At 39.5% G+C, this 26,064-nt stretch overlaps 1 protein-coding gene and 1 long non-coding RNA gene across 3 annotated transcripts in view; one reads left to right on the forward strand and one right to left on the reverse strand.

Moving 5' to 3' along the window:
• Positions 1 to 149: 149 nt before the first annotated feature.
• The window catches only part of ATF1 (activating transcription factor 1), a 31,747-nt gene continuing 5,832 nt past the window's right edge, over positions 150 to 26,064 (forward strand). The window contains exons 1-4 of one of the 2 annotated variants that reach the window (XM_037514728.2): positions 150 to 256; positions 7,663 to 7,761; positions 17,681 to 17,781; positions 23,616 to 23,746. In XM_037514728.2, the coding sequence (XP_037370625.1) occupies positions 7,669 to 7,761; positions 17,681 to 17,781; positions 23,616 to 23,746 (325 nt within the window). In that variant the 5' untranslated portion in view covers positions 150 to 256; positions 7,663 to 7,668. Of the gene's footprint in view, positions 257 to 671; positions 715 to 7,662; positions 7,762 to 17,680; positions 17,782 to 23,615; positions 23,747 to 26,064 lie in introns of those variants that run through there. The other variant, XM_037514729.2, reaches the window with a different exon arrangement.
• The window catches only part of LOC129146007 (uncharacterized), a 42,171-nt gene continuing 19,033 nt past the window's right edge, over positions 2,927 to 26,064 (reverse strand). Inside the window, exons 3-4 of the long non-coding RNA XR_008552305.1 lie at positions 3,141 to 3,284; positions 2,927 to 2,956 (exon numbers count right to left, since the gene is read on the reverse strand). This is a non-coding gene — a long non-coding RNA (uncharacterized LOC129146007). The remainder of the gene's footprint in view (positions 2,957 to 3,140; positions 3,285 to 26,064) is intronic.

Here is a 26,064-nt window from a genome sequence, read left to right on the forward strand (position 1 = left end):
GCTCACCCGGCCTCGCCCCCTCCCCCCGCCCGGGCCTGTGGAGATTATGCCGCCAGGGGCGGCCCCGGCTGCCGCGGGAACAGCAGCCTAGGACGGTCGGCCAGTGACACTGCGCCCCCCGCCCCGCCCCGCCGACCCCCGAGGAGGAGGCCCGTCCCGCGCCGCCCGAGGGGAGGGGAGGTGGGAGTGAACTCGGAGCCATCTGGGAGGGGGAGTGGAGTTCCCGCCCCGGACCGCGGCGCGGCGGCGGCCTCAGGTGAGTGGGGGCGGGGTGGGCGCGCGCCGGGCCCGGGCCGCGGGAGGGCGCGGGGACGCGGCGCCGGCGGGGACGCCGAGCCGGCCGCGCGGCGGGCGGGGGTCGCGCCGGGCGCGGGTGGAGGAGGGGCGCCGAGGGCGCGCGGCGGAAGCGGGAGGGGCGGGGGGGCCGCGGCCGCGCGCGCTTCCGGCGGGGCCGCTCTGGCCGCCCGCGGCGCGGGGCTCGCCTCCCGCCGCCTGCCCCTCGCGGAGAGGAGACCCGCGGCCGAGGCCGCCCGCCGGGGAGCGTCTCCGGGGTGGGCTGGGCAGCCCGGGGGGCGGCGTGGACTTGGCCTCTGCCCGGCGGGACCCGAGGTCGTTGGGCCCCACCGGGGAGCGGGGAGAACGCGGGGTGCCGGGCCTCGGGCTGCTCGGGAGCGGCCCTTCCCCTCGGGGAGCCGGCGGCCGAGGCGGGAGACGGTAAATCGGACACGGGAAGCGGCGACGGGAAGGGCAGCCGCGGAGCAGCGAGGCGGGGTGCGCAGAGGTCGTCCCTGCCTCGGGGCAGAGGGCCCGGCCGCGGACGCGCCCGCAGACCCCCTCCTGTGTCCCGAAGAGCGTGTGTTTCCCACGCCAGGAAGCGAGCATGCCGCTTAACTGCTTAAGAAAATTTGTAAATGTTAAAAAAAAAAAAGTCTGCTGGTTTTGTTAGCTTCTGAGAAGCAGCGGGCTGGTGGCAGCCGTTGCGAGCCTTCCCCTTGGAAAGCTGCTCCCGCAGAGATGTGGCAAGCGTCTCTGTTAACTGGCCTCTCTTAAGAGTTTGTGCAGCACGTTTATGTTCACAAAAATGCATCTATCCTGGGCAGTCAGTTCCCAGCAGAAGTATGCAGTTCTACTAAAATGTTACTTTTCTTACACCTTTTCCCATTATAAACAATCCTATAAAATGTACAGTCCCCTCAGTCTCCATTAGAATCACTATGCTGCTGTTCCAAAGCCCAATGTTCTGCTCTGTCCGTATTTATCCTTTAAGGTCATGTTTGGCCCGTGTATGCCTGTAGCACTGTATCACCTGTAGGGGGTATTCCCTTTTAAAAATGCTCTTGCGCATGTCATCTCATTTGATGAATTTTTAACTCTGAAGTAGGGTGTTTTCTTTGGCCGAAATTACTATTTCTATCAGTTTTAAGATGGGTTAACCCAACCGAGCACGTTGGTTTATTCAGCAGTAATAAATGTGCAAGGTATTGGTGCTATATTGGGAACAGAATGTCATCATTGACTCACCAGAGCTTGCTTACTGGCGGGGAGATGGAAAACAGGTCATTACAATACTGTGGTAAATGTCATGAGAAGAGAAGGGAGACAAGTGCAGTGGGGATGCAGCCAGAGTGAGACCAGGCTAAGGGGAGTTAGGAAAGTGTGCCTGGAAGAATAACTTAGGAAAAGGCCACATGCAGAGACCAGGAATAGTGTTTCTGGCTGAAAAATAGCATATGTGAAAGCCTGAAGGTGAGAGAAGCAAGGTAGGCACATCTGAGTATCTGCAAGAAATTCAGTATGACTAATAGCAATTTTGAGTGGAGATAATGAATTCAGTTGTGGAAATGTTAAGCAAGACTCCTGCCCTCAAGATTACCATAGTTCAACTTCCTCTGCAGGTGAGGGATCTAAAGATCCTCTTCATTCATCAGATGAGTGTGCTATATTGTGGTGTATTTGTTGATTTTTTGTATTTACTGCCTATATGAGGGTCTTAGCTGGACACACAAAGGAGGTGCCTTAAGACTGAGGGAAACACATGTGTTAATAAAGTCAATTCAGAGTGTTAAGTAACCTCAGATATATCTGCAAGAGGTAGTGGAAGCATCTTGCCGAGGAAGGCAGGACCTGGAGCAATTGGGAACATGTTTGGGGTAGAACTTGAAAGAAAAGAGAGTAGGAGTTTGATAGGTGGACAAGTTGGGGGCAGGGGTGTTCCTGGAGGGGGCGATATGCATGAAAAGAACTTGGGCTTTGTGTCATACAGGTCTGGCTTCAGGTCTTACATTCATATCATTGTGTGATCCACCTAAATGGCAATTTCTTCAACCTTCAATTTATACACCTCTAAAATAGGAAGTCTAAGATATGTAATGAATTAAAAAGCTGTTAATTTAGTGCCATACATACAATCCTTTCTTTTAAGTTTTCTTAAAAATGTCATGCCTTTACTTGTATTCTCTATATATCAGCAGGATCACAATCTGGCATGATTTGCAGCTCTCCAAATTTATTCCCATTTAAACTAAAAACATTCTGTGTTTGTGGTGATTTTATACTTTTTCTGAAAGGCTAAAAATAATAGTTTCAATCTAGATGTAAAGAATGAATTTCTGCTTTCTTTTTTTTTTAATTTTTTTTTAATTTTTTTTTAATTAAGGCATGTTTTATTTATTTGTTTGTTTGTTTGTTTTATACAAGCACTGGGCACAGTCAGAAGCTTGGGAGGGTGAGAGAACTCACCAGAGTCAGAGCAGGGAGCAGAGCAGGCAGAAGGACCGAAGTCCACTGCTGAGGGGAGCAGCGGGCGGCAGGAGAGGTCTGCACGCCATGTGGGACCCTCCTCCGGTGGCCGGGGAGCAGCCAGGGATCAAACAGGCGCGCAGAGGCCGCGGGCAGCCTTGCAACCCAGCGCTCAACAGCTGCGCCACTGGGGAGGCCCGAATTTCTGCTTTCTGATCTTAAAATTAAAAAAAATATATGAAGGTTTAAGCTCCACGTTTTATTAGTGAGTGGAACTCTTATTAAAAAAAATTTTTTTATAGCCTTGTCCAGGGGCCCTCCAGACACCAACCCCTTCCTAGAGAAAGACAGTAAAGGCTGCTGTATGTCTCTCGATTGAAGAGGAGCGGGAGAAATCTTACCTGTGCTGTGAAGGCTCCACACTGGGTGCCAGTTTTGATGATGTCTTTTTGGAGAGGTGTTGGGTTCTGAGAGCGGGGTCCTTGGGTTACGTCAGAGCACAGTTTCCCCAGAGCTCCCCTTTCAGCAGCACACAACAAGCTTCCCTACGAAGCAAGAGACATTTAGTTATATCCAAAAGGACAGGTTTATTATGTAAAAAAGAAAGGAAAGAAAAGGATGCTTGCACAGACATAAGTGGACAGAAAAAGCTGCCTATGAAAGGGACAGATTTATTAAAAGATGCCTGCATAGACACAGGCAGGCAGGAGAGTGGCCTGCTTTAAAAAGTTTATAGTGGTGGTAAAATACAACATAAAATTAGCCATTGTAACATTTTTAATTACACAATTCAGTAGTGTTAATTACATTATAGTGTTATACAGCCAATCTACAGAACTTATTTTTTAATCTAAAAATCTTTAATATTTATATGCCAGGTTGATAAAGAATACCTTGTAAGAATAACCATTGTGAAGATTTTTTTAAAAATAATTACGGTATTTGTTCATGTGCATGGTGTATGTGTACATGTTTTTTTTTAATTTAAGCATCTTGAGATATAAAGAATCAGAAGAAAAGAATTTTCTTTAACGATTTGCTAAATATATGTTAAATCTATACAGCACAACAGTTAAACCGGCCAAAATCAAAATCTCTGAACTTAGAGACCTAAAAAACAGCTAAAATTCTAAAGTAGCATTAATAAAGCAACTGTTATGAGTATTATTGAACTATACCAAAACAAGATAAATGTAAATACCTTTTTTGTACTTAATCTGAAGTGTTACCACTGAAATTGATTACAGATGTTTATTCTGAAGAAACTACTGTGATAATATTTTTTCAAAAACAAATGTATGGAATACATGGAAAATAAGTTGAATTGGAAAACCTGTGGACAGTTTTATAACAATAATTTTTCAAAGACATAGAAGTTTATTATTTTAATATAAATTAGAGGTTTTAAAATCACAAACAAGATGCAGTTCCTCTATTTTTATGAATAGCACACTACAGTAAACCACGGTTATATTCCATTAAGTATAGTTCCCTTTGATGGGTCATTAAGAATACCTTCATAGGGCCTCCCCCGTGGCACAGGGTAAAGTCTCAGCACTATCAAGCTCCCAGCAGGCAGCAGACCTCTCCTGTTTTACCCTCTGCTCCCCTCAGCAGTGTATTTAGTAGATCTACCTGTTCTGCTCCCCACTCTGTCTCTGGTGAATCCTCTCTCACACACCCCCCTTGCACCTCTGGCCTACACCCCAGTTCTTATATGCATAAATAAATAATAAATCTTTAAAAAAAAAAAACCTTCATAAGCAGTAGTCTCATCATTACCCTTCCAAATATCCAGTGAAAGGTTTGAGCTTGGAAGAAACGGAAGACACTGAACCTGTTGCACCACCTTGAATTCTGTTTGTAATTTTATTTTTTTTTTTTTTTTTTTTTTTTTTAATAGAGGCATGTTTTATTTATTTATTTGTTTGTTTGTTTGTTTTTGTTTATACAAGCACTGGGTACAGTCAGAAGCGCGGGAGGGCGAGAGAATTCACCAGAGCCAGAGCGGGGAGCAGAGCAGGCAGAAGGACCGAAGTACACTGCTGAGGGGAGCAGCGGGCGGCAGGAGAGGTCTGCGCGCCATGTGGGACCCTCCTCCAGTGGCCGGGGAGCAGCCGGGGATCGAACCGGCGCTGCAGAGGCTGCGGGCAGCTTCGCAACCCAGCGCTCAACCGCTGCGCCACCGGGGAGGTCCTGTTTGTAATTTTAGTAGGGCAAATAGACACTGGATGTTTCTCATTGTAGAAAAATTAATTTTATCTTGGTTGAGCTAGAAATTTTCCTGACAATTCAAGAGGTTGGCTGGATAAAAGTTCATTCTTCATGCAAGAAAAACCTTTTTTTTTTTAAATTGTAACAAAAATTTTATTTTTTTAATTATTCCACTTTTTAAAATGTTATATATATTCTACATCATTCTTCCTCCTTGTACAATGTATGCTTTCTCCGTTCAGGTGTCGTCCCCATAAAATTCCCACCACCATTTCATCCGTGCACCATCTCCATAGTCCCTGTGTTCTTCCCTCCTGTTTTGATCCCTCTTCCTCTCCCTCCCCTGCAGAATGTCTCTGATTTATAGCTGCCTATTAATTGTGTTATGATAATTATTTTTTTCCTGATCTTTATTTGGTTCTCCTACATTCCTCCTATAAGTGAAACCATCTGATATTTTTCTTTCTCTTTCTGGCTTATTTCACGGAGCATAATCCCTTCCATCTCCATCCATGTTGCTGTGAATGGCATGAGTTTATCTTTTTTGATTGCTGAGTAATATTCCATGGTGTATATGTACCACATCTTCTTGATCCAGTCATTTATTTTTGGGCATTTGGGTGGTTTCTAGATCTTAAGCTACTGTGAATAGTGCTGCAGTAAACATAGGGGTGAAAGTATCCTTTTGAATTAATTTTTTTGTCCTTTGGGTAGATTCCCAGGAGTAGAATTGCTGGGTTATATGGAAGCTCTATTTTTAGTAACTTTCCATAGTGGTTGGACCAGTTTGCATTCCCACAGGCGCCATAGGAGAGTTCCTTTTTTTCCACATCCTCACCAACATTTGTTCCTGGTTTTTTAATATGTGCCATTCTCACTAGTGTAAGATGGTATCTCATTGTGGTTTTATTTGCATTTCCCTGATTATAAGGGAGGTTGAACATTTTTTTATATACCTGTTGGCCATTAGCATTTCCTCTTTGGAGAAGTCTTTTTAACTCTTCTGACCATTTTTTTGACTGTATTGTTTACTTTGTTTTTGTTGAGTCACATCAGCTCTTTGAAGATCTTTGTGATCTCTCCCTTATCAGTAGTATTGTGTGCAAAAATTTTCTCCCAACCAGTAGGGTTTCTCTTTGTGTTGGTTGATGTCTCTTGCTGTACAGAGCTTTTTAGTTTGATGTAATCCCATCTGTTCATCTTTTCCTTCACTTTCTTTGCTTTGGGGCATGTGTCTTTGAAGATGTTACTGAGATGTGTGTTATGTAGTGTTTTGCTTAGATTTTCTTCTATATATTTTACTGTTTCAGGTCTTCTGTCCAAGTCTTAACCCATTTTGAGTTGGTTTTTGGACATGATGTGAGGTAGTAGTCTAGCTTCATTCTTTTGCATGTAGCATTCCAGTTTTCCCAGCACCAGTTATTGAATAAAATGTCCTTTTTCTATTGCATATTCTTTGCTTCTTTGTCAAAGATTAGTTGTCCATAAATATGTGGGTTTATTTCTGGGTTTTCTATGATTCCATTGGTCCATGCGTCTGTTTTTGTTCTAGTATCATTCAGTTTTAATTATAATGGCTTTGTAGTATAGTTTGACATCTGGGAGTGTGATACCTACATTCTCCTTTTCAGTCAGGAGACCTTTGGCTATTTGAGGTGTTTCATAGTTCCATATGAATTTCATCAATATTTGAAGAAAAACCTTTTCAAAGAAGATCATGGCTTTCAAAAGGTCCACTTGCTGAAAGCTCAGTGACTAGAACACTGTATTTTAGCTGAGATCCAAGTCCTCTGGCATTCATCATCACCTTGCTCTGCGAACACCCACTCGTGCCATTCCCGTCAGATGACCTCTACAGAATTTTCTTCATACCCATTAAACATTTCCTAGGATATTATGGTGTGATTTCTCAGGTCCCCAAATTCCCATTGATGACACTCTAGCAGCTGTTTCACTGTCCCTGTGTGATTCTACTCTACTTGGGGTTGTCATATGTTAAGCTTACACCTGCTGCCTGGGCTATATTTTTATGTGTTCAAAATGCCTTTGAACACAAAATTCATTCTGTGTTAGAGCAAAATTTTAACATCTTGTTAATCTTCACCTCATTTTTTGAATTACTAGCTTAAAAAAAAGATCAGAATAAAGATTATACTCTGATAACATAAAATACAGAGTGTATATAGTTGTTTGAAACTATAATACTGTTTTCATTTTGGGGAACAAAAAGCTGATTGGTTGATTCCTCTTTTTAAAATATTAGAAAATAGCTTTTCTTTCTTTAGGAAAAATGATTGTAATAATTGTCCAAGATAGTGTGGTTTTTGTTAATAATGTTAATAATGATACTTTCTATCTCTGCACAATAAAACTACAATTCTCTCCCATGGAGACAACCAAGTTACCAAGTTTTATACAACTATGCAGTATATTACACATATTCTTTACCACTTTTTGCCATTTTTTAATATATTAGATTGCTAACACCTATAACAGAATTGTGGGAACTTATTGAGACTGGATAACTTGGCTGTTTTCTCATATTGAGAGTGGATAACATATTGAGACTGGATACTGGATAACGTAGTATAGAAAAGCTTTATCTGTTCCTCTGGAAAAAGGTATGCATGTTATTAAAAGAAATGTGTTAAGATTTCTTGAAAGTGAAGTTGGAAAGCAACTTTTAACTGATGTTTTTTTCCCTTATAGTTGATTATGGAAGATTCCCACAAGAGTAACACTTCAGAGACGGCACCTCAACCAGGTTCAACAGTTCAGGGAGCTCATATTTCTCATATTGCTCAACAGGTAAGGCAGGGACCAATTTAAAGATTGAGCAAGTCAGAATATTTTATATGCACATTAATCTGTTGTTTAAGCTCTCTAGGTACTAATGTTCAACAAAAGAACCAAGCCTCCACCACAAAAACGTATGGAAAGAAGGTATAGAGTTGATTTAAATATCCTGTGAAGATCACTTGGTTGTATTTTCTTTTTCTTTTTTTTTTTTAAGATTTATTTATTTATTTTTAAAGATTTATTTATTTATACAGGCACTGGGTAGAGTCAAAAGCACGGGAGGGTGAGAGAATCCACCAGAGCCAGAGGAGAGAGCAGAGCAGGCAGACTGACAAAGTACACTGCTGAGGGGAGCAGTGGGCGGCAAGAGAGGCCTGCGCGCCATGTGGGACCCTTGCCCGGCGGCCGGGGATCGAACTGGCGCTGCAGAGGCTACGGGCAGCCTCGCAACCCAGCGCTCAACCATTGCGCCACTGGGGAGGCCCTGGTTGTATTTTCTTTTATACAAAGAATATTTAGTTTTAATATGTATATACTCTGAAAAATTGGAGAAATAGCCAACAGATTTCATTTTGTGTGGTGAATTACTTCTTTTTTCAGACTAATTTTGTTGCTACATAAGAAATATTAAAAATCATTTGACTTTTTGAGCTAACTTGAAACAGACACTAAGTAGTCTTAGGAGGTGGGCCTCCCTGGTGGCGCAGGGGTTAAAGTCAGTGTTGTCAAAGTATTGCCAGCCACTGTGTGGCGTGAGTTCAATCCCCGACCTGGGAGTTAACCCACATGGCAGCAGACCTCTTATCTCACCCACTGCTCCCCTCAGCAGTGTATTTATTTCAGTAAATATACCTGTTCTACTCCCCACTCTGTCTGGTGAATCCTCTCACTCCCACATTCAAGATAAGCCTAAAGCTGAGAATGGAGCAAGAACTGAGAAAAGAAACCTTTGGAAAACCAGCTACTACCCTTTAGAGGAAGGTAATACTAGAGAAATTTGCAGCTGATAATGCACTGAAGGTAATCATAAAGTCAAACCCAGCATGATTCTTGAATAAATTCAGTACCCTCTCCCTCACATACACAACAGCCTAGTAGAAGAGGTGTGCCCATTTTTAGGCATAAACTCTATTTTCTCAGTCTGTACTCTATTACATATGATGCCCATGATTCAGGCAAAAATTATGAAACATTAAAAAAAAGCAAGAAAGGGCCTCCCCGTTGGCGCTGCGGTTGAGCGCTGGGTTGCGAAGCTGCCTGCAGCTTCTGCAGCGCCGGTTCGATCCCCGGCCACCGGGTGAGGGTCCCACATGGCGCAACAGACCTCTCCTGCTGCCCACTGTTCCCCTCAGCAGTGTGTTTTGTCAGTCTGCCTGTTCTGCTCTCTGCTCTGGCTCTTGTGAATTCTCTCGCCCTCCCGTGTTTCTGACTGTACCCAGTGCTCATATAAATAAATAAATCTTTAAAAAAAAAGGGGGGGGGGCAAGAAAAAATAAACCACAGTCAAAAATCAAAATAATTGAACTAGACCCAGGCTTACCCAGTTGTTGGAACTACCAGTGAATCTAAAATAACAATGAAAAACATATTTAAGATCCTAGTGGAAAAGGTGGACAAATGTATGAACAGATGTTAATTTCAGTAGAAGGGTGAAAACAATATGATCCGAATGGAAATGCTAGGAATAAAAGCCATAGTGAAATACTTGATAAAGTATCTTTGGGGACTTATTAATAGACTTGACACAGCTAAGGAAAGAATCAGTGAACCTGAAGACAGATCAATGGAAATTATCCAAATTGAAAACAAAAGAGAACCGTTCTTTGTTCCTAATCTTAAAGGAATCTTTTTTCACTAAAGCTAATGTTAGCTGTAGGTTTTTATTAGATGCTGTTTGTGAGTTTAGGGAAGTTCTCTGTGTATTACTAATTTTGAGGGTTTTTTTTTTTTTTTTATGAAATGATGTTAGATTTGTTAAATGCCTTTTCTGCATCAGTTGGTATAAAATTTTTCCTCCTTTTACCTGTTGATATGGTGGATTGAATTGATTGACTTTCAAATGTTGAACCAGTTTTGCATACCTGAAATAAGTAGCTCATGGTCATGATGTCATATTCTCTATGTTGCTTGATTCTATGTTGCTTGATTCTGTTTGCGGATAATTTTTTGAGGATTTTTGTATATGAATTCATAGGAGATCTTTGGCTGCATAAAATGAATTGGAAAGTATTCCCTTTTCTTTTCTGGAAGAGATTGTATAAAATCACTGTTAGTGTTTGTTTAAATGTTTGCTAAAACTGTCCCGGGAAACCTCAACCTGGATATTTCTTCTTTGGGAGGACTGTCCAGGCTGTCTATTTCATCTTGACTGAGAGTAGTAGTTAATAGTTTTTGAGAAGTTGATACATGGCTTTCGAGTTGACAAATTTATGTAGAGTTGTTATGAACAACTTGTCATCTATTTAATGACTGCAAAGTCCAAAATGATAATCCTGTATTTCCTTATGCTGGCAGTTTGTCTGTCTGTCTCTCTCTCTTTCTCTACACACAAACACACACTTTTGTTAGTCTTACCAGGGTTTTATAGAGTTTATTATTTTCCCCTCCAGGAACTAGCTTTTTTGTTTCATTAGTTTTTCTTTGTTGTTTTACTGTTTTCGACTTGTTGATTTCTGCTTTTATCTTTGTGTTTATTTTGTTCATCTTCTAGTTTCTTCAGGAAAGAAATTAATTTTAGCTCTTTCTTCATTGTTAGTGAAAATATTCAGTGTTATGAATTTCCCACCCAGCACTTTTTTAGATGCCTCACATCTAAAAAAATTGTTATGCTGTACTTTCATTTTCATCCAATTCTAAGTAATTTTAAATTTCTTTTGAGACTTTCTCTTTGACTAGGTGGTTAATTACAAGTGGATTGTTTATATTGCATGTGTTTGAAGATGTTTCTATTGTCTTTCTGTCATTGATTTCTAATTTGAGGTCATTAATTTCTAATATGGTCAGAAAACAGAATTGTACAATTACAATTCTTTTCAATTTATTAAGGTTTTTTTTTCATTATTTAGGATATGTGATCTTGGTGAATGGTCCACAGCAACTTGAAAAGATAATTTTTCATTTTGAAAGCAGATTGAGTTATGTACAACTCAGGTTTTTTTCTTAATCCATTTATTTTGTAGTCAGCGTGAAATATTTTGTTGAATGACTTATCTTGAGAAAGTATGAGAAAATATGTATATGAGGAAGGTATTTCTTTAGTGGAATGTGAGATAAGTATGATTTAGAAATATGCTGTAATTTTTACCAAGCTAGACTTTTAAAGTAATTTAGATATATCATCTTATCATTATAATTATGGACTTGGCCAAAAATGTTAAATTATAGTCCATACTTACATAAAGTAATATGATTAAACTAACAGACCAAAAGCGCTCATCGTTTTTAAATTAACCAATAGAAGTGGAGGAATTTAACATGAGAAGCCTCATTTTGACAATCTGTGTTGAGTTAAATGTTTCCTAAAATATAGTGAATGTTCTAATCTACATTTAAAGTGTAATGGTAGCAAAATTGTATCATTATGTGTTAAGATAGTGTTGATAAGGTTACTAAGAATGTCTGGATGTTGGAAACCAAAGCTGTCTTACATATATGTGGCTTTTTCCAGAGGAAATTGAGTACAAACAGTAGCATTTTTTGCTATTCAAGGTGGCTTTTGTGATAATAGAACTAAGAACAATTGTTCCTTTAAAATATTTATTACATTGTATCATATGCATGCAACTATTTGGAGGAGCCAATAAATTTCTGCCCAAATTTGCAGAATTCATTAAGACTCCAAATTTGTAGAATTCATTAAAAAATACTGAGTTTGTATCTCAAAATTTTCATATCCAGTGCATTTTTCTAAATAAAATTTTGAGTACTTAGGATGCAATTTTGTGGTCCTTTGAGATCCCTTTATTAAATAATAGAATGTGTAAGATTTTGATCACAAGACAGTAAATCAGGATCTAATCTGCAATACAACTTTGCTCTCATAGAAGCTAATAAATTTTTTAAAATGTCTAGAATGAAGGTATATGGTACTTTGTGTGACTGGTTATTTTTTATGATTGTCCATTAATTTTGAAAAATTGTGGGATTTCTTTGTGACCAAGTATGAGAGTAGAATTTACTCTGTTTCCAGAAAGAATTTTCTATTGCCAGGAGCCTGGGGAACCACTTTTGGGGTTTTGAGACTCTTTTTGTCATTTTGCACCACCCGAGTGTAATTAGTTTGGACTATAAGTCTGTCAGAGAGCCTGTGTCTTCTTCAGCCCTTCTCTCCTCCTACCTAAGCAACTTTCTTTCGGTAACTTTACCCAATGTTTGACTCTTTTAAGTCCCAGCTTTAGAGGGGTCTACCGTCTTTATCTCTAGAAAACCCCGATCTCTTGTATCCTCCTCTCTCTCTCTTTTCCTTCAATGAGCTAGGTAAGACAAACCATCAGACTTGCTGTAAACCATCACAACATAGTCACAAAAAAGGTGCAGAAGTATCCCTAGAAAAGCAGTCATTTGTTAGGGTCATAAGAACTTTTTGTATGTGTACTGATAGTATCTTTGGCTTTGCCACATAACAGACACAGCATGGTAGACTCCTGAAATTCATCCCTGATACTGAATGTGTTCTCATGCCTCGCTACTACATGATGACAGTTCCTACACAGATGGCCATGGGTAACTATTTTGTCTCCTTTTCTTTCAAAACATGTTTGTGACCCACATAACAAAAATCCTGCTTATTGCACACAGCAAGAGTTCAGCAAGAAAGATCTGTTCTTCGGACTGATAGTATCATCACACAGTCAGTCCCCACATAATCTGGACGACATTAATAGGGAAGATACTTTAGGGCTTCCTGCAAATCCTCCCCCACTTCCTTTGAGAGCAGGTTGATATTGTTGTACATGGCGTTAGGTAGTGATCCAACTTCATTCTTTTACACATAGCCTTCCAGTTTAGCAAAGAGACTTTCCATTCTCCATTGTATGGTCATAGCTGCTTTATTGTTGATTAAGTACTGATATGGATATGAATTTATTTCTGGGCTCATGGTCCTGTTTCAATGATCCATATGTCCATTTTTATGCTGGTATCATCTTGTTTTTAATACTATTGTTTTATAGTGAAGTTTGAAGTAAGGTAAATTGATGCCTGCATTTTGCTTCTTTTTTTCTCAGGGCTGTTTTTGCTATTTGTATCCTTTCATGATTCCATATACATTTTAATAATTTCTGTTCAATTTCTTTGCAAAATATTGGTATTTTGATGGTGATAGCATTAAATTGATGTATCATTTTAGATAAGATAGTCATTTTGATTTATATGGATTCTCCCCATCCATGAGCAAGAGATCTTCTTACAGCACTAAGTTCTTTAATGACATCTTGTTGTTCTTGTTGTATAGGTCTTTCATCTCCTTAGTTATGTTAATTCTGAGGTATTTGATTTCATTAAGTATTATATTGACTGTTGGTTTATAATATATGGCCTTTATTATGTTGAAGTAGGTTCCTTCTATCTCTATCTTATTTAGAGTTTTTGGTCATAAACAGGTACTGAACCTTCTCAAATGCTTTCTTTTGAAACAATTATTGCTGTCACACAATTTTAATCTTTGCTTTTGTTAGCATGGTGTATTACATTGATTCATATGTGTTACATCATCCTTACATCCCTGGAATAAATCCAACTTGACCATAATATATAATCCTTGTGATATATTATTAAATTTGATTTGCTGGTATTTCATTGTAATTTTTTACAGCAATGTTGATTAGGGATATTGGTCTATAATTTTCTTGTGCTGTCTTTATCTCTTTTTGGTCTTAGGGTAATGTTGGCATTGTAAAATGTGTTAGTGGTCATTCCCTCTTATATTTTTATAAACAATTTGAGCAACTTGGGTATTAGTTCTTCTTTAAAGGTGTGGTAAAATTCAATTATAAAGCCATCTAGAGTTGAGAGGTAGTAAAACTCCTTGATTGACAAAAGGGATAAGATGTACTTTAAAAAGCACTGGGCTTGCAGGACCAACCACTTATATGTCCACTATTATACTAGGTTTTCAAAAACACTGACAGAGATTTTCAAACATATTCAGAGAAAGAGACACTAGGTTGAACCATTATAGTTGCCATCACCCAGTTTCCATTAACTCATGATTTCACTCATAACTTCTTATCCTCTCCTTCCCTTGGGTCCCCTGGAACCAGCTGTGTTATACTGAAGTATATCCTAGAGACCCTCATTAGAACTCCTTTAAACAATGAGACCACAATATTGTTACACCAAAACCAAAATTATTCCCTAATATCACCAAATAGTCATTCAGTATTTTTTTAATGTTATTTACAGTGTGTGTGCACACACACACATATTTTTAAGCAGTTTGTTGAACCAAGATATAAACAAGAGACAAATTTGTAGATACGATTGCTTCACCCCCCTTTTGTTTTTACCTTATAATTCATTTTCTATTTTCTACAACTGTAAAAAATATTATGTTATTTTTATAAAACAGAAAACTGATGTCTAAGAAGTTAAATAATTGCATAGTAATCCAGAACTATAGGAAAAATCAGCCCAAACCTGTCATTCCAAAGCCTTTGTGCCTTTCTGAAGTTAGAAGATTTTGGATTCAAACTCCGGCTAACTAGAGTTTTTTTTCCCCATGCTACTCTCTTCTTCTCCACCTTGCCTTATCCCTATGTTTATGGTCTCCTGGATCCCAGAATTTGGTAGCTAAGAAATATGCCAATTTTTTGTCATCATCTATATAAGGACTTGGAGGCTACCCCCATGGAATGAGAGGATATCAGGGAGCATTAGTCCGCAGATCACAGTTTAACCAGAGTAGCTTCAGAAAAATCCTTCTCTTTCCATTTCTCCTAAGAGGGACTCTGAGGTTGAATCCATGGTATACTAGTAGGATCTACAACTCTGGGAGATCTAGACCTGCACTGTTGAGTGATGGTCACTAGCAAAAGTGGGTATTTCAGTTTTTTTGTTTGTTTTGTTTTGTTTTTTTGTGGGACCCTCACCGGCGGCCGGGGAACCAACCAGTGCTGCAGAGGCTGCGGGCAGCCTCTCAGCCCAGTGCTCAAAGGCTGCACCACCAGGGGAGGCCCAGTATATCAGTTTTAATTAAAATGAAATAAAGTTACAAGTCAGTCCTTTAGTCACAGTAGCCACCTTTCAAATGCTTAATATTTGCATGTGGCTAGTGACCACTCTGTTGGAAAGTGCACTTATAGAGCTTTTCCATCATTACACAAAGTTCGGTTGGCACTGAAAATTAATGGGTGAAGGTAATCCTCTGTGTTTGGGCCCAACTCCTTTTCCTCCTTTGAGACAGATTTCAGGATTTAGATTAGCAAGTTTGAGGGTGGAGAGTGGGAAGGTACCAGGCTTTGGGAGCCCAAGTAATGAGCATTTTGTAAGATTAGAACAGTGACGGGGGGGACTATTAGCTAAACAAAATCTGGTGCCTTTTTCCATTTTCACCTACCAGGCCCTCAGTCCCCACAAAAGCACAAGGATTGCCAGAAATCCTGGAGGAATTATTGCTCTTTTCCTTTCAGAAATGTAAATTATCCCCACTACAAGCTTATCCTTTTGTTTTGAGCAACTGGTGTCAACTGGTGTCAGTTGGGGTCTGAAAGGTACCATTGATTTATTTTCTGTGTTGTAATGGTATCTCTAAAACTGGACTCCCAAGATTTGTAAATTCTTTATTTTCATTCTTTAATTTCTGTAGCCCCAAATTGGAATACTATCAGAGAAAAACAGAGGTGGATATTTTGATTACATTTCAAAGGAATGGCTTCCTGGTCCTTGGGAAAAAAAAATTTTTTTTTAAGATTTTATTTATTTTTGCATAGAAGAACTGGGGTGAAGGCCAGAGTTGCAGAGGGTGAGAGGATTCATCAGAGACATAATGAGGAGCAAGACAGGCAGATCTACTGAAATACACTGCTGAGGGGAGCAGTAGGCGAAGTTAGGTCACTGGCCAAGGAGCGAACTCAGGCTCAGGTCACTGAGGAGAGCTGCTGCTGCAATTGGTAGCACTGAGACTTAACCCGCAGGCCACCGGGGAGCCCCCCCCCCCAAAAATTACTTTTCAAAGGTTATAAAAGATTTATATCTCAAGGAGTAGAGAAATAATTTACAACAGTAAATTCTTTCAGAAAAGGTAGAGGGCCTTCAGTCAGCTTTTTGCTGGAACAAACAGTAAATTCTTTTGGTAGCAATGAACTTTATCAGGCAGAGTCATCCAAGGATGTGACCTTGAGCTGGTAGAAGCTGTGCTAGAGTTTGGTCATGTCTGTTAGTGTGGGGAGAGGTTGGATGGAGTTGCTAGAGCTGAGAGTTCGCAGTACCTGGGAAGAAAATTTCATGACCCTACGCATTTTGAGGAGTGATGAGACTCGATATTAATGCAGTTTTTTTAAGGTGATTATAAAACAGTGTTCTCTGGAAATTTATTTTTTTTTAATAGAGGCATGTTTTATTTACTTATTTGTTTTTTTGTTGTGTTTATACATGCACTGGGTACAGTCAGAAGCGCGGGAGGGTGAGAGAATCCACCAGAGCCAGAGCAGGGAGCAGAGCAGGCAGAAGGACCGAAGTACACTGCTGAGGGGAGCAGCGGGCAGCAGGAGAGTCTGCGGGCCATGCGGGACCCTCCTCTTGTGGCCGGGGAGCAGCCGGGGATCGAACCGGCGCTGCAGAGGCTGCGGGCAGCTTCGCAACCCAGCGCTCAACCGCTGCGCCACCGGGGAGGCCCCTCTGGAAATTTAAAATCTAAAGTCTAAATAGTTTAGGGGAAAGATTTTTGTAGATATTAACTGAAGTCAGGTGCCACAATGTATGTACAGATGTGGGAAATACACATTTTTTAAATTGAGAATAACTTGTTTTCTCAGTTGTAAGATGTTATAACAAAACTTGCATATGGTTACTGTGTTGACAATTTTAAAAGGCTTCATAGTTAACATTTAATGTGCTTGCCTTACGCCATTCACTAAGTGCTTTGTATGTATTAACTTATTTGTGAAGTGAGATAAAATTCTATAGATTTTTAAGTTGTATATGTTTATACCTACCCTTGCCAGTGACCTCCACCTTGCTAAATCTAATGATCTATCTCTGTCCTTGTTTTACTTCCTCTAATTGCAACATTTGACATGCTGATTATACTTTCTCCTCAATACACTGTCTTTACTACTTTTCCAAAGTTCCCTCATTTGGAATTCTTACTACCTCATTTGTAGCTCCTTCTCAGTCTCATTTGCTGATCCTCTTCTTCCTGATCTCTTATTGTAAGAGTATTCCTGGGTTTTGACCTTAGGCTTCTCTGTATTTATTTAGTGCACTTATTCAGCCTCACAACTTTAAGTAGAGCCAAAGAGATATGACTCCCAACTTTATGCTTCTTACTCACAGACTTGAATATACAGCAGTCCCCTCAATATCATTATCTAATAATTAGATATTAGTTGGGTACCTAATAGTATTTCAAATTTGGTATGTCCCAAATCCTAATTAGATAGTGTTCATGATTTTTTTTTTTAAGTGAATAATGTACATCAGTGCAGAAATAGCATAGAAATCAGACACTGGTCTTTGTAACACTAGTGAAACGTATTGCTTTATTTGAGGAATAGACTTTCTTCTTAGTTCTGACTCAATAATTTATGTTCTTTCAGTTAGTTTGGGCTCCTGAAATAAGCCTTATCCTTTTTCTTTTTGTTTTCTTCTTTTATACCTTAGCTTTAATGACAAATAACTTTGGGTGTAGGAGATAATGTTTTCTGAGTAAAAATTATATTATTTTCCCAACTCCATTGTTCATCATAGTAAAACTGGTTTTGTTTTTCAGGTATCATCTTTATCAGAAAGTGAGGAATCTCAGGATTCATCTGACAGTATAGGCTCCTCACAGAAAACCCACGGGATCCTAGCACGGCGCCCATCTTACAGGTGAATATTCTCTTGCATCAAACCTTGTATGTGTTATGTTGACAAATGATTGCAAATGGTACTGTGCAAAGCAAGCTGTATAAAAAAGGAACATGTTATTTGTATAGAAAGTACAGTGTTGAAGTAAAATTGGTGAACTCAAAGTTCTTAAAAGCTTCCAAAGAGAAAGGACAAATTACCTTGAAAGGAATGACCATTATACTGACAACAGAAAATAATGGACTAAAATCCTTAAATGATAAGAGAAAGTGACTATTAGCCTGGAATTTTATACCCACCTAAACAATCGCCCAAAATGATGGTGAAATAGAAGTCATTTGAAACAATTTAAGAAACTGCAAATGGGGCAGTGGTCAAGGCCACAGTCTAAGCTCAACCATGGTGGGACTTAACGGCTAAAGAGAACTAGCAGAAGGTCTTGGAACAAAGAGCCTGAGACAAGTTTTGAAATTGTTGTATTATGATCACAGTCAACAATTTGAAATGGTCAGCTCACCTGGTAATCTTTTTTCCCCAAACTTTCTTAAAGTCTAACTCAGTTTTATGAATCTTTTAAAAGCATTAATCTTCTGAGACCTGATAGTGAAACCCTGGGGTAAACTGAATTATTATTACAGAATTGTTAGTCAACCTTGCTGCCATATCAAGTCCAGCCACACGGCTCTTTTCCAGTAAAACTTGCTGGTAATGATGAGAAGTTGGAGCCTGGGATTTGGCTCTTACATACAGATAAACTGATAAGGGAATGTCTCATGAACTGGTGTAATCAACTATAAAATGTATGGAAAGGATTCTCTACTGCTGTGTGTCAGACTTATAAAGCCTAGCACTTCAAATAGTATCCATGCCCAACAACACAGGTGATGAAGTCCTCCCCAGTGAGGATTATGGTCATCTTCAGATAAATGCAATGTTCTATCTCCTTTTACCTCATAGAAATGATTTCCTCAGGTTTCCAGAGTATCGATAACACTGACGAGCCTGTTATCTTGCAGTTCAGTCATTCTATAAGAGCAACTAATCCAAGTTCTAATGTATTTTTTATATGCATTTAAAATAAAAACACCTCACTAGGGCCTCCCCTGGTGGTGCAGCAGTTGAGCTCTGGGCTGTGAAGCTGCCCACAGCCTCTGCAGCACCAGGTCAATCCCCGGCCGCCGGCGAGGGTCCCACGTGGCGCGACAGACCTCTGCTGCCACGCCCGCTGCTCCACTCAGCAGTATATTTAGTTGGTCTGCCTGTTCTGTTCCCCGCTCTGGCGCTGGTGAATTCTTTCACCCTCCCTCGCTTCTGACTGTACCTAGTACTTATATAAATCAATCAATCAGTCAATCTTTTAAAAAAACCTCACTATGCTGCAACTGTTTTGCCACATTTAAACATCTGTATAATGACATATTTAGACTCCCTGAAATTCTGTACCACGTGTTGGTAATATGCAACTAAATGCCTACTAGCCAGTCATTCTCAAATATTAAGTGAATACCTACTATGTACCATGTCTTTGCTTGGAAATTATGTTTCTTTTATAATATAGTATTATTATAAATGATTTTTTGGCAAATATTTATACCCATTTTTAAACAGTACATTTGAACAATTCTTAGATCGCAGCTGTTATCTTGAGATTGCTGTCACTTCATTCATCTCATAGACTAAATACTTATGTCTAAATTAGTATCTTTGATTTTTTTAAAAACTAAAAGGAAACTTTCAAGTTATTATGTAGAAATGCATTTGTAATTTTTGTTGGATATGTGGTTATTATTCAATAAACTTAGGGTTATCATATTTAATAAAACATGTGACAAAGTTATTTGTCATACAAATAATAAGGGAAAAAAAGAAACCAGTGAAGGGTATACTTAAGGAAGAATATGAAGCCAAATGAAAGGAATGTGAATATAAGTAAGATTGATGAACAAAGACATTCATGATGATCATGATGATCATGATGGTTAAATTGGGCACTTTAAAAACAAATGGGGGACCTCCCCGGTGGTGCAGCAGTTGAGCGCTAGGTTGTGAAGCTGCCCGCAGCCTCTGCAGCGCTGGTTCGATCCCCGGCTGCTCCCCGGCCACCAGAGGAGGGTCCCACATGGCGTGCAGACCTCTCCTGCCGCCCGCTGCTCCCCTCAGCAGTGTACTTCGGTCCTTCTGCCTGCTCTGCTCCCCACTCTGGCTCTGGTGAATTCTCTCACCCTCCCGCGCTTCTGACTGTACCCAGTGCTTGAATGAATGAATGAATGAATGAATGAATGAATGAATGAATAAATAAATATAAAAACAAATGGAAGGGCCTCCCTGGTGGTGCAAGGGGTTAAGCACAGCACTGTGAAGCAATCCGCAGCCTCTGCAGCACGAGTTCAATCCCCGGCCGGCCAGGGAGCAACCCATGGTGCAGCAGACCTCTCCTGACTCACCCGCTGCTCCCCTCAGCAGTGTACTTCAGTCAGTCTGCCTGTTCTTTCTCCCACTCTGTCTCTGGTGAATCCTCTCACCCTCCGCATCTCTGGCCTGTACCCTAGCTCTTGTATGCATAAATAATCTTTTATAAATAAATAAATAAATAAATAAATAATAAATAAATAAATAAATAAATAAATAAATAAATAAATAGATAGATAGATAGATAGATAGATAGATAGATAAAAGAAAGAATATACCAGACAGAAACATGTAAGGCAGGGATGGTCTATTGGAGTCCTGTATTACCTTTAGACTTAGTTTATTAGAGGCTATCACCAAAAGAATACAGCTTTATTTCCAGCACAAATCATTTAGCTCCTGGATGAAATACTTGTTGATGCATTGTGCACTTACAGGAAATAATAGAAATCTATCACCCTCTTCCAATAAACAGTAAACCATATACATACAATAAAGAAACCAAATGAACAAATAAAACAAAAACTCTTAGATATAGAGGGCATATTAGTGGTTACTAAAGGGGAAAGGAGCTGGGGGTAAATGTCTGGTGGTGGGAGGAAACTAGTGATGATCATGATGGAGAATATACCTCTGGATATACAGATGTCAAATTGTAATACTGTATACATGAGACCTGTAGAATGTTATTAAACCAGTGCTACTCCGTAAAGATTTATTTTAAAAAACCCTATATACATGAGCTGTTACCAGAATGGAAAGCAGAAGCAAATATGAAAACCAAGTTATATCCATTACTACTGCAGGAAGGGATTCTAAACCTGAGATTTGTGGATTAAGCAGAGATGCCTGCAGGAGACTAGAACATACAAAAGGAAAATTAAACTTTCCACAGATTAGGAGCAACCAAATATTAATTCATAGCTATATGCCCAAGAGGAATAAAAACATTTACATAAAGCTTGTATGCAAATGTTTCATAGCAGTATTTTTCGTAATAGCCAAAAAAGTAGCAATACCCCTGGACCTCCCCGGTGGCGCAGAGGTTGAGCGCTGGGTTGCGAAGCTGCCCGCAGCCTCATCAGCGCCAGTTCGATCCCCAGCTGCTCCCTGGCCACCGGAGGAGGGTCCTACATGGCGCGCAGACCTCTCCTGCCGCCTGCTGCTCCCCTCAGCAGTGTACTTCCATCCTTCTGCCTGCTCTGCTCCCCACTTTGACTCTGGTGAATTCTCTCACCCTCCTGCGCTTCTGACTGTACCCAGTGCTTGTATAAATAAATAAATAAATAAATAAATAAATAAATAAATAAATAAATAAATATTAAAAAAAAAAAGTAGCAATACCCCAAATGTCTATCAGCTGATAAACGGATAAACATGATAGTCATACATCTGAATACTGGTTTGTTTTTTGCGATGAAAATGAACAGAATACTGATATATGATACAACATAGACAAACCTTGAAAATACTAAGCTAAGTGAAAGAAGTTGATCACAAAATACTGTGTATTGAATGGTTCCACTTATAAGAAATGTCCAGAATAGGCATTTATAGACACAGAAAGTAGGTGAGTCACTGCATACAGCTTGGGGAAAGGAAGACTAGAATGGGGACTGACTGCCAATGGGTACTGAGTTTCTTTGAGGGGGAGGAAAAAATGTTCTAAAATTAGATTGTGGTGACAGTTGCACATTATAATAAAAATAATGAATTGTATAATTTAAATGGGTTAATTGTATAGTTTATAAATTATATCTCAAAACTTTTTTTTTAAATCAAGTTATTAGCAATTCACTTCAAATATAATGATTACACCTAGGTTAAGATAACAGGGTAGCTAAAGATATACCATGAAAACACTAATCAAAAGAAAACTAAAGTGGCTATATCAATATACAAAATAGATTTCAGAGCAAAAAAAGCTACCAGAGATAGATCACTAAGAAGTAACAATCATAAATGTGTATGCACTCGGGGCCTCCCCTGGTGGCGCAGCGGTTGAGCTGGGCTGTGAGGCTGCCTGCAGCCTCTGCAGCGCCGGTTCGTTCCCCGGCCACCAGTGAGGGTCCCACACAAAAAAAATGTGTATGCACTCAACAACAGTTTCAAAATACATGTATCAGAAACAAACAGAACTAGAAAGTGAAGTAAACAAATCCGCATTTATAACTGAAGGTGTCAGCACACTTATCCCAGAATCCAACAGAAGCAGTAGTCAGAAATCAGCAAGGTTACTGCTGATTTCTGAACAATACTGACAAGAACTGAACAATACTATCAACATTTTAAGACATTTTAAGAGCAGTTCACCCATGGACACAAAGAACATCCACTAAGAAAGCACATCCTGGGCCTCCCCGATGGCGCAGCGGTTGAGCGCTGGGTTGCGAAGCTGCCCGCGGCCTCTGTGGTGCCGGTTCGATCCCCCGGGCTGCTCCCCAGCCACCGGAGGAGGGTCCCACATGGCGCGCAGACCTCTCCTGCCGCCCACTGCTCCCCTCAGCAGTGTACTTCAGTCCTTCTGCCTGCTCTGCTCCCCGCTCTGGCTCTGGTGAATTCTCTCACCCTCCCGCGCTTCTGACTGTACCCAGTGCATGTATAAACAAAAAACAAACAAACAAATAAATAAATAAATAAAACTTTAAAAAAAAAAAGAAAGAAAGCACATCCTGGGCCATAACAAATCTTAACAAATTTAGAGGAACTGAAATCATGCAACTTATATTCTACCATAGTTCTGGAAAGAGATTATAGACAGATAACTATTTTTTTTTTTTATAAATTTTATTTTTATATTCCCCATACAATTGCAGCCCCCCCATTCTGACCCCAATCTCTCCCCTCCCACCCCCGCCCCCTTAAAAGTGTCTCTGGTTCGTAGTTTTTTGTTGATTTTGATTTTCACTTTCTTATAGTTATTCGTTTTCCTGGTCCCTTATTTAAGTTTTCTAGATTCCTGCTATGAGTGAGACCTAGACAGATAACTATTAATAGCTTGCGGTACATCATAGTATGTACTAAATAACCTGTACTAACCTAATGCCAAGGTTAGGAGACTAGTAATTTATTGTACTTTTAACCTGAGATTGAAAAAGGCTTCGCGGGCCTCCCTGGTGGCACAAGGGATTAAAATGCAGCCTGTGAGGCTGTCCAAAACCCCTGTAGCACAAGTTCCATCCCTGGCCGGCCAGGGAGCAGCCCACATGGCGCAGCAGACCTCTTCTGCCACCCACTGCTCCCCTCAGCAGTGTACTTCGGTTGATCTGCTTGTTCTGTTCCCTGCTCTGACTCTGGTGAATCATCTCACCCCCCACACCTCTGGCCTGTACCCCTTGTATGCATAAATAAATCAATCTTTAAAAAAAAAAAAGAAAAAGGCTTCGCAATTTCTTTTTACAGAGCTGTCCTCCTTACCAACATTAATAGAGTTCTATTTTTCACAGAAAAATTTTGAAAGACCTATCTTCTGAAGATACACGAGGCAGAAAAGGAGACGGAGAAAACCCTGGAGTTTCTGCTGTCACTTCTATGTCTGTTCCAACTCCCATCTATCAGACTAGCACTGGACAGTACAGTACGTATAGGAAACAGCTTCCACATGGTAGACACACAAAAAATAACTTACAGAAGTAATGTGTAGAAAAATTGTCATACTTTAATTGTGATGATTATTAAAGGATACTATTTTAAGCCAGAAATAATGCAAAGTACTTTTTCAACATTATCACATTTACTCCTTACAACAACTTTGTGAGGCGGGAAATTATCAGTTTATGAGGGAACCGAGGCTTAGATTTAATGTCCCTAAAGACACCCAGCTTCACAAGGATGGAGCCAGGATTCAATTTCAACTTTTCTGACTCTAGATATATAATTTTATCCCAACTACACTGCCTCTTACAAACTTCCCTTTTGAACACTAGCTAGATATGTCTACTATCTTAATTCTGGCAGGAATTATTTGCATTAGTCACGTGGTAAAAGGTTTAACACTAATGCTGAATTTCAGTTTGAAGTGTGGCTTACAACTGATTGTAATATATTTGCAATGTGATTTGCAGCCCACTTTATATAATCAGGGACTAATCAACTTTAAAAACCTCTTTCTGAAAAATGCTGTAAGGAAAGCATATGAGATCCTTGCTTTTTAAAAGGAAAACTTAGGGAAACCAATAGAAATGAAATACCACAAACAGATATGTATATATTCATCTAATATTCAGTAAGAATCAATTGATCAGTTATTTGTACTTGTAATAACACTTAGATTTTTTGCTTAATAATTTAGTGAGCTCTACTGGCTTATCAATGACATTTGGCAAAACAAATAAGATAATGAATATAAATTTATATTTCAAATTTAATTTTTAGTTTTGCTTTCAACATTTTATTTCAAATATGCAGCAGACACACACATCTTTTTTTCAGTGACTTTTGGATTTGGAGTCAGTGCTTATAAAGCCTTTTCCGTATTTTTTATTTTCCCAGTTCCTACTTTCATTTTTTGTTTGTTTTTGACTTTTAAATCTTTGATCCATGTTAAGTTTATTTTGGTATAAGGAGTGAGGTAGATAACCATTTCTTATTTTGCCTAGTTGCCTACCCAGTTTATGGAATACCATTTACGTATTTAAACCTACCTTTAGGTACTGATTAGAAATTATGTCCAATGAGGTATGTCTGTGAGTTTTGATAAGTACATGGGATTGTCTGACTATCATCATGTCAAGATAGAATTATGTAACCCCAATAAATTCACTTCTGCTTTCCATGTGTAGCTACTCTCTCCTCATTCCTCATCCCTGCTCTTTGTCTGACTTTGTCTCTTGTCACGAAATAGATGTCCCACTTGACCCCTCTCACCATCTCCAATGTCCACCAACACCTTGGTGTCCACTCTTATTTGACTTACTACAGTAGGCAACCTGTTAGTCATCTTGCTTCCAATTTTGTTCTACTAGTTTTCCACAGTGCAGCCAAGGCAATTTACGTAAAATGTGATTTAGATCATACCATGCCTGCTCAAAATCTTCCAGTGACCTTCCTTCACACTTAGAGCAAGTCCTGCTTTCTAAGGCATCATATTCAGGATCTGGCCTTCCCTGCTACTCTGGTCTCATCTTCTGACACTTGATGACATTTGCACCACACATTTTCTTGCTTTTTCTCAAACATATGAAGCTTGTTTCTACCTCAGGTTCTTTGGGATTGTCATCCCCATTGTCTGGTCTGACACTTTCTTCTCCCAGTACACACCTGGCTCACATCCTGACTCCTGCTCTGCTTAAGTGTCACCTCCTCAAAGAGACACATACAGCTCCTCCCTTTGATTTGTTTTTGTATTTTTTACAGCATTTATATGTAATTATAAGAAATTGCATACTAATTATATAGTTATAGTAATTATAGATTTGCTTATTTCTGATCTGTTCTCAGGGAATATAAATTCCTTGAGGGAAAGAACTTTGTCTTGTTCATAGCTGCACCCTTGACATACAGGGCCTGGGACACACTGGGCTTTCAATAAAATTCATTATGAATAACTAAAAGAATATATATGGAATATTTTATGGAGACACATGGACACTGGAGATAGCAGTTGCAAGAAAGGAACTTTGGGAGCAGAGCCAGGGAACTGGGGGGTTCATTTTAAATTTTTAACAATTTTTTTAAGCCATAGACATGTAGTACTCTTTCCAAAAAATGTTTTTAAGGTAGCATGTTAAAAATTATGTCAATATGATTAATTCTAGAATCATTAAAAATTATAATAATGGAAACTATATAGAAACTTAGGCTAATATAAGTTATAATTACAATAAGTGCATACAAACTAGTACTTAGGGCAGACATGACTCAATAAAACTTTCTTAATGATGGAAATGTTCCATA

This window comes from Talpa occidentalis, unplaced genomic scaffold (genome assembly GCF_014898055.3).
Source record: "Talpa occidentalis isolate TD23 unplaced genomic scaffold, MPIMG_talOcc4v2.1 talOcc4.16, whole genome shotgun sequence".
NCBI classification, from domain to species: domain Eukaryota; kingdom Metazoa; phylum Chordata; class Mammalia; order Eulipotyphla; family Talpidae; genus Talpa; species Talpa occidentalis.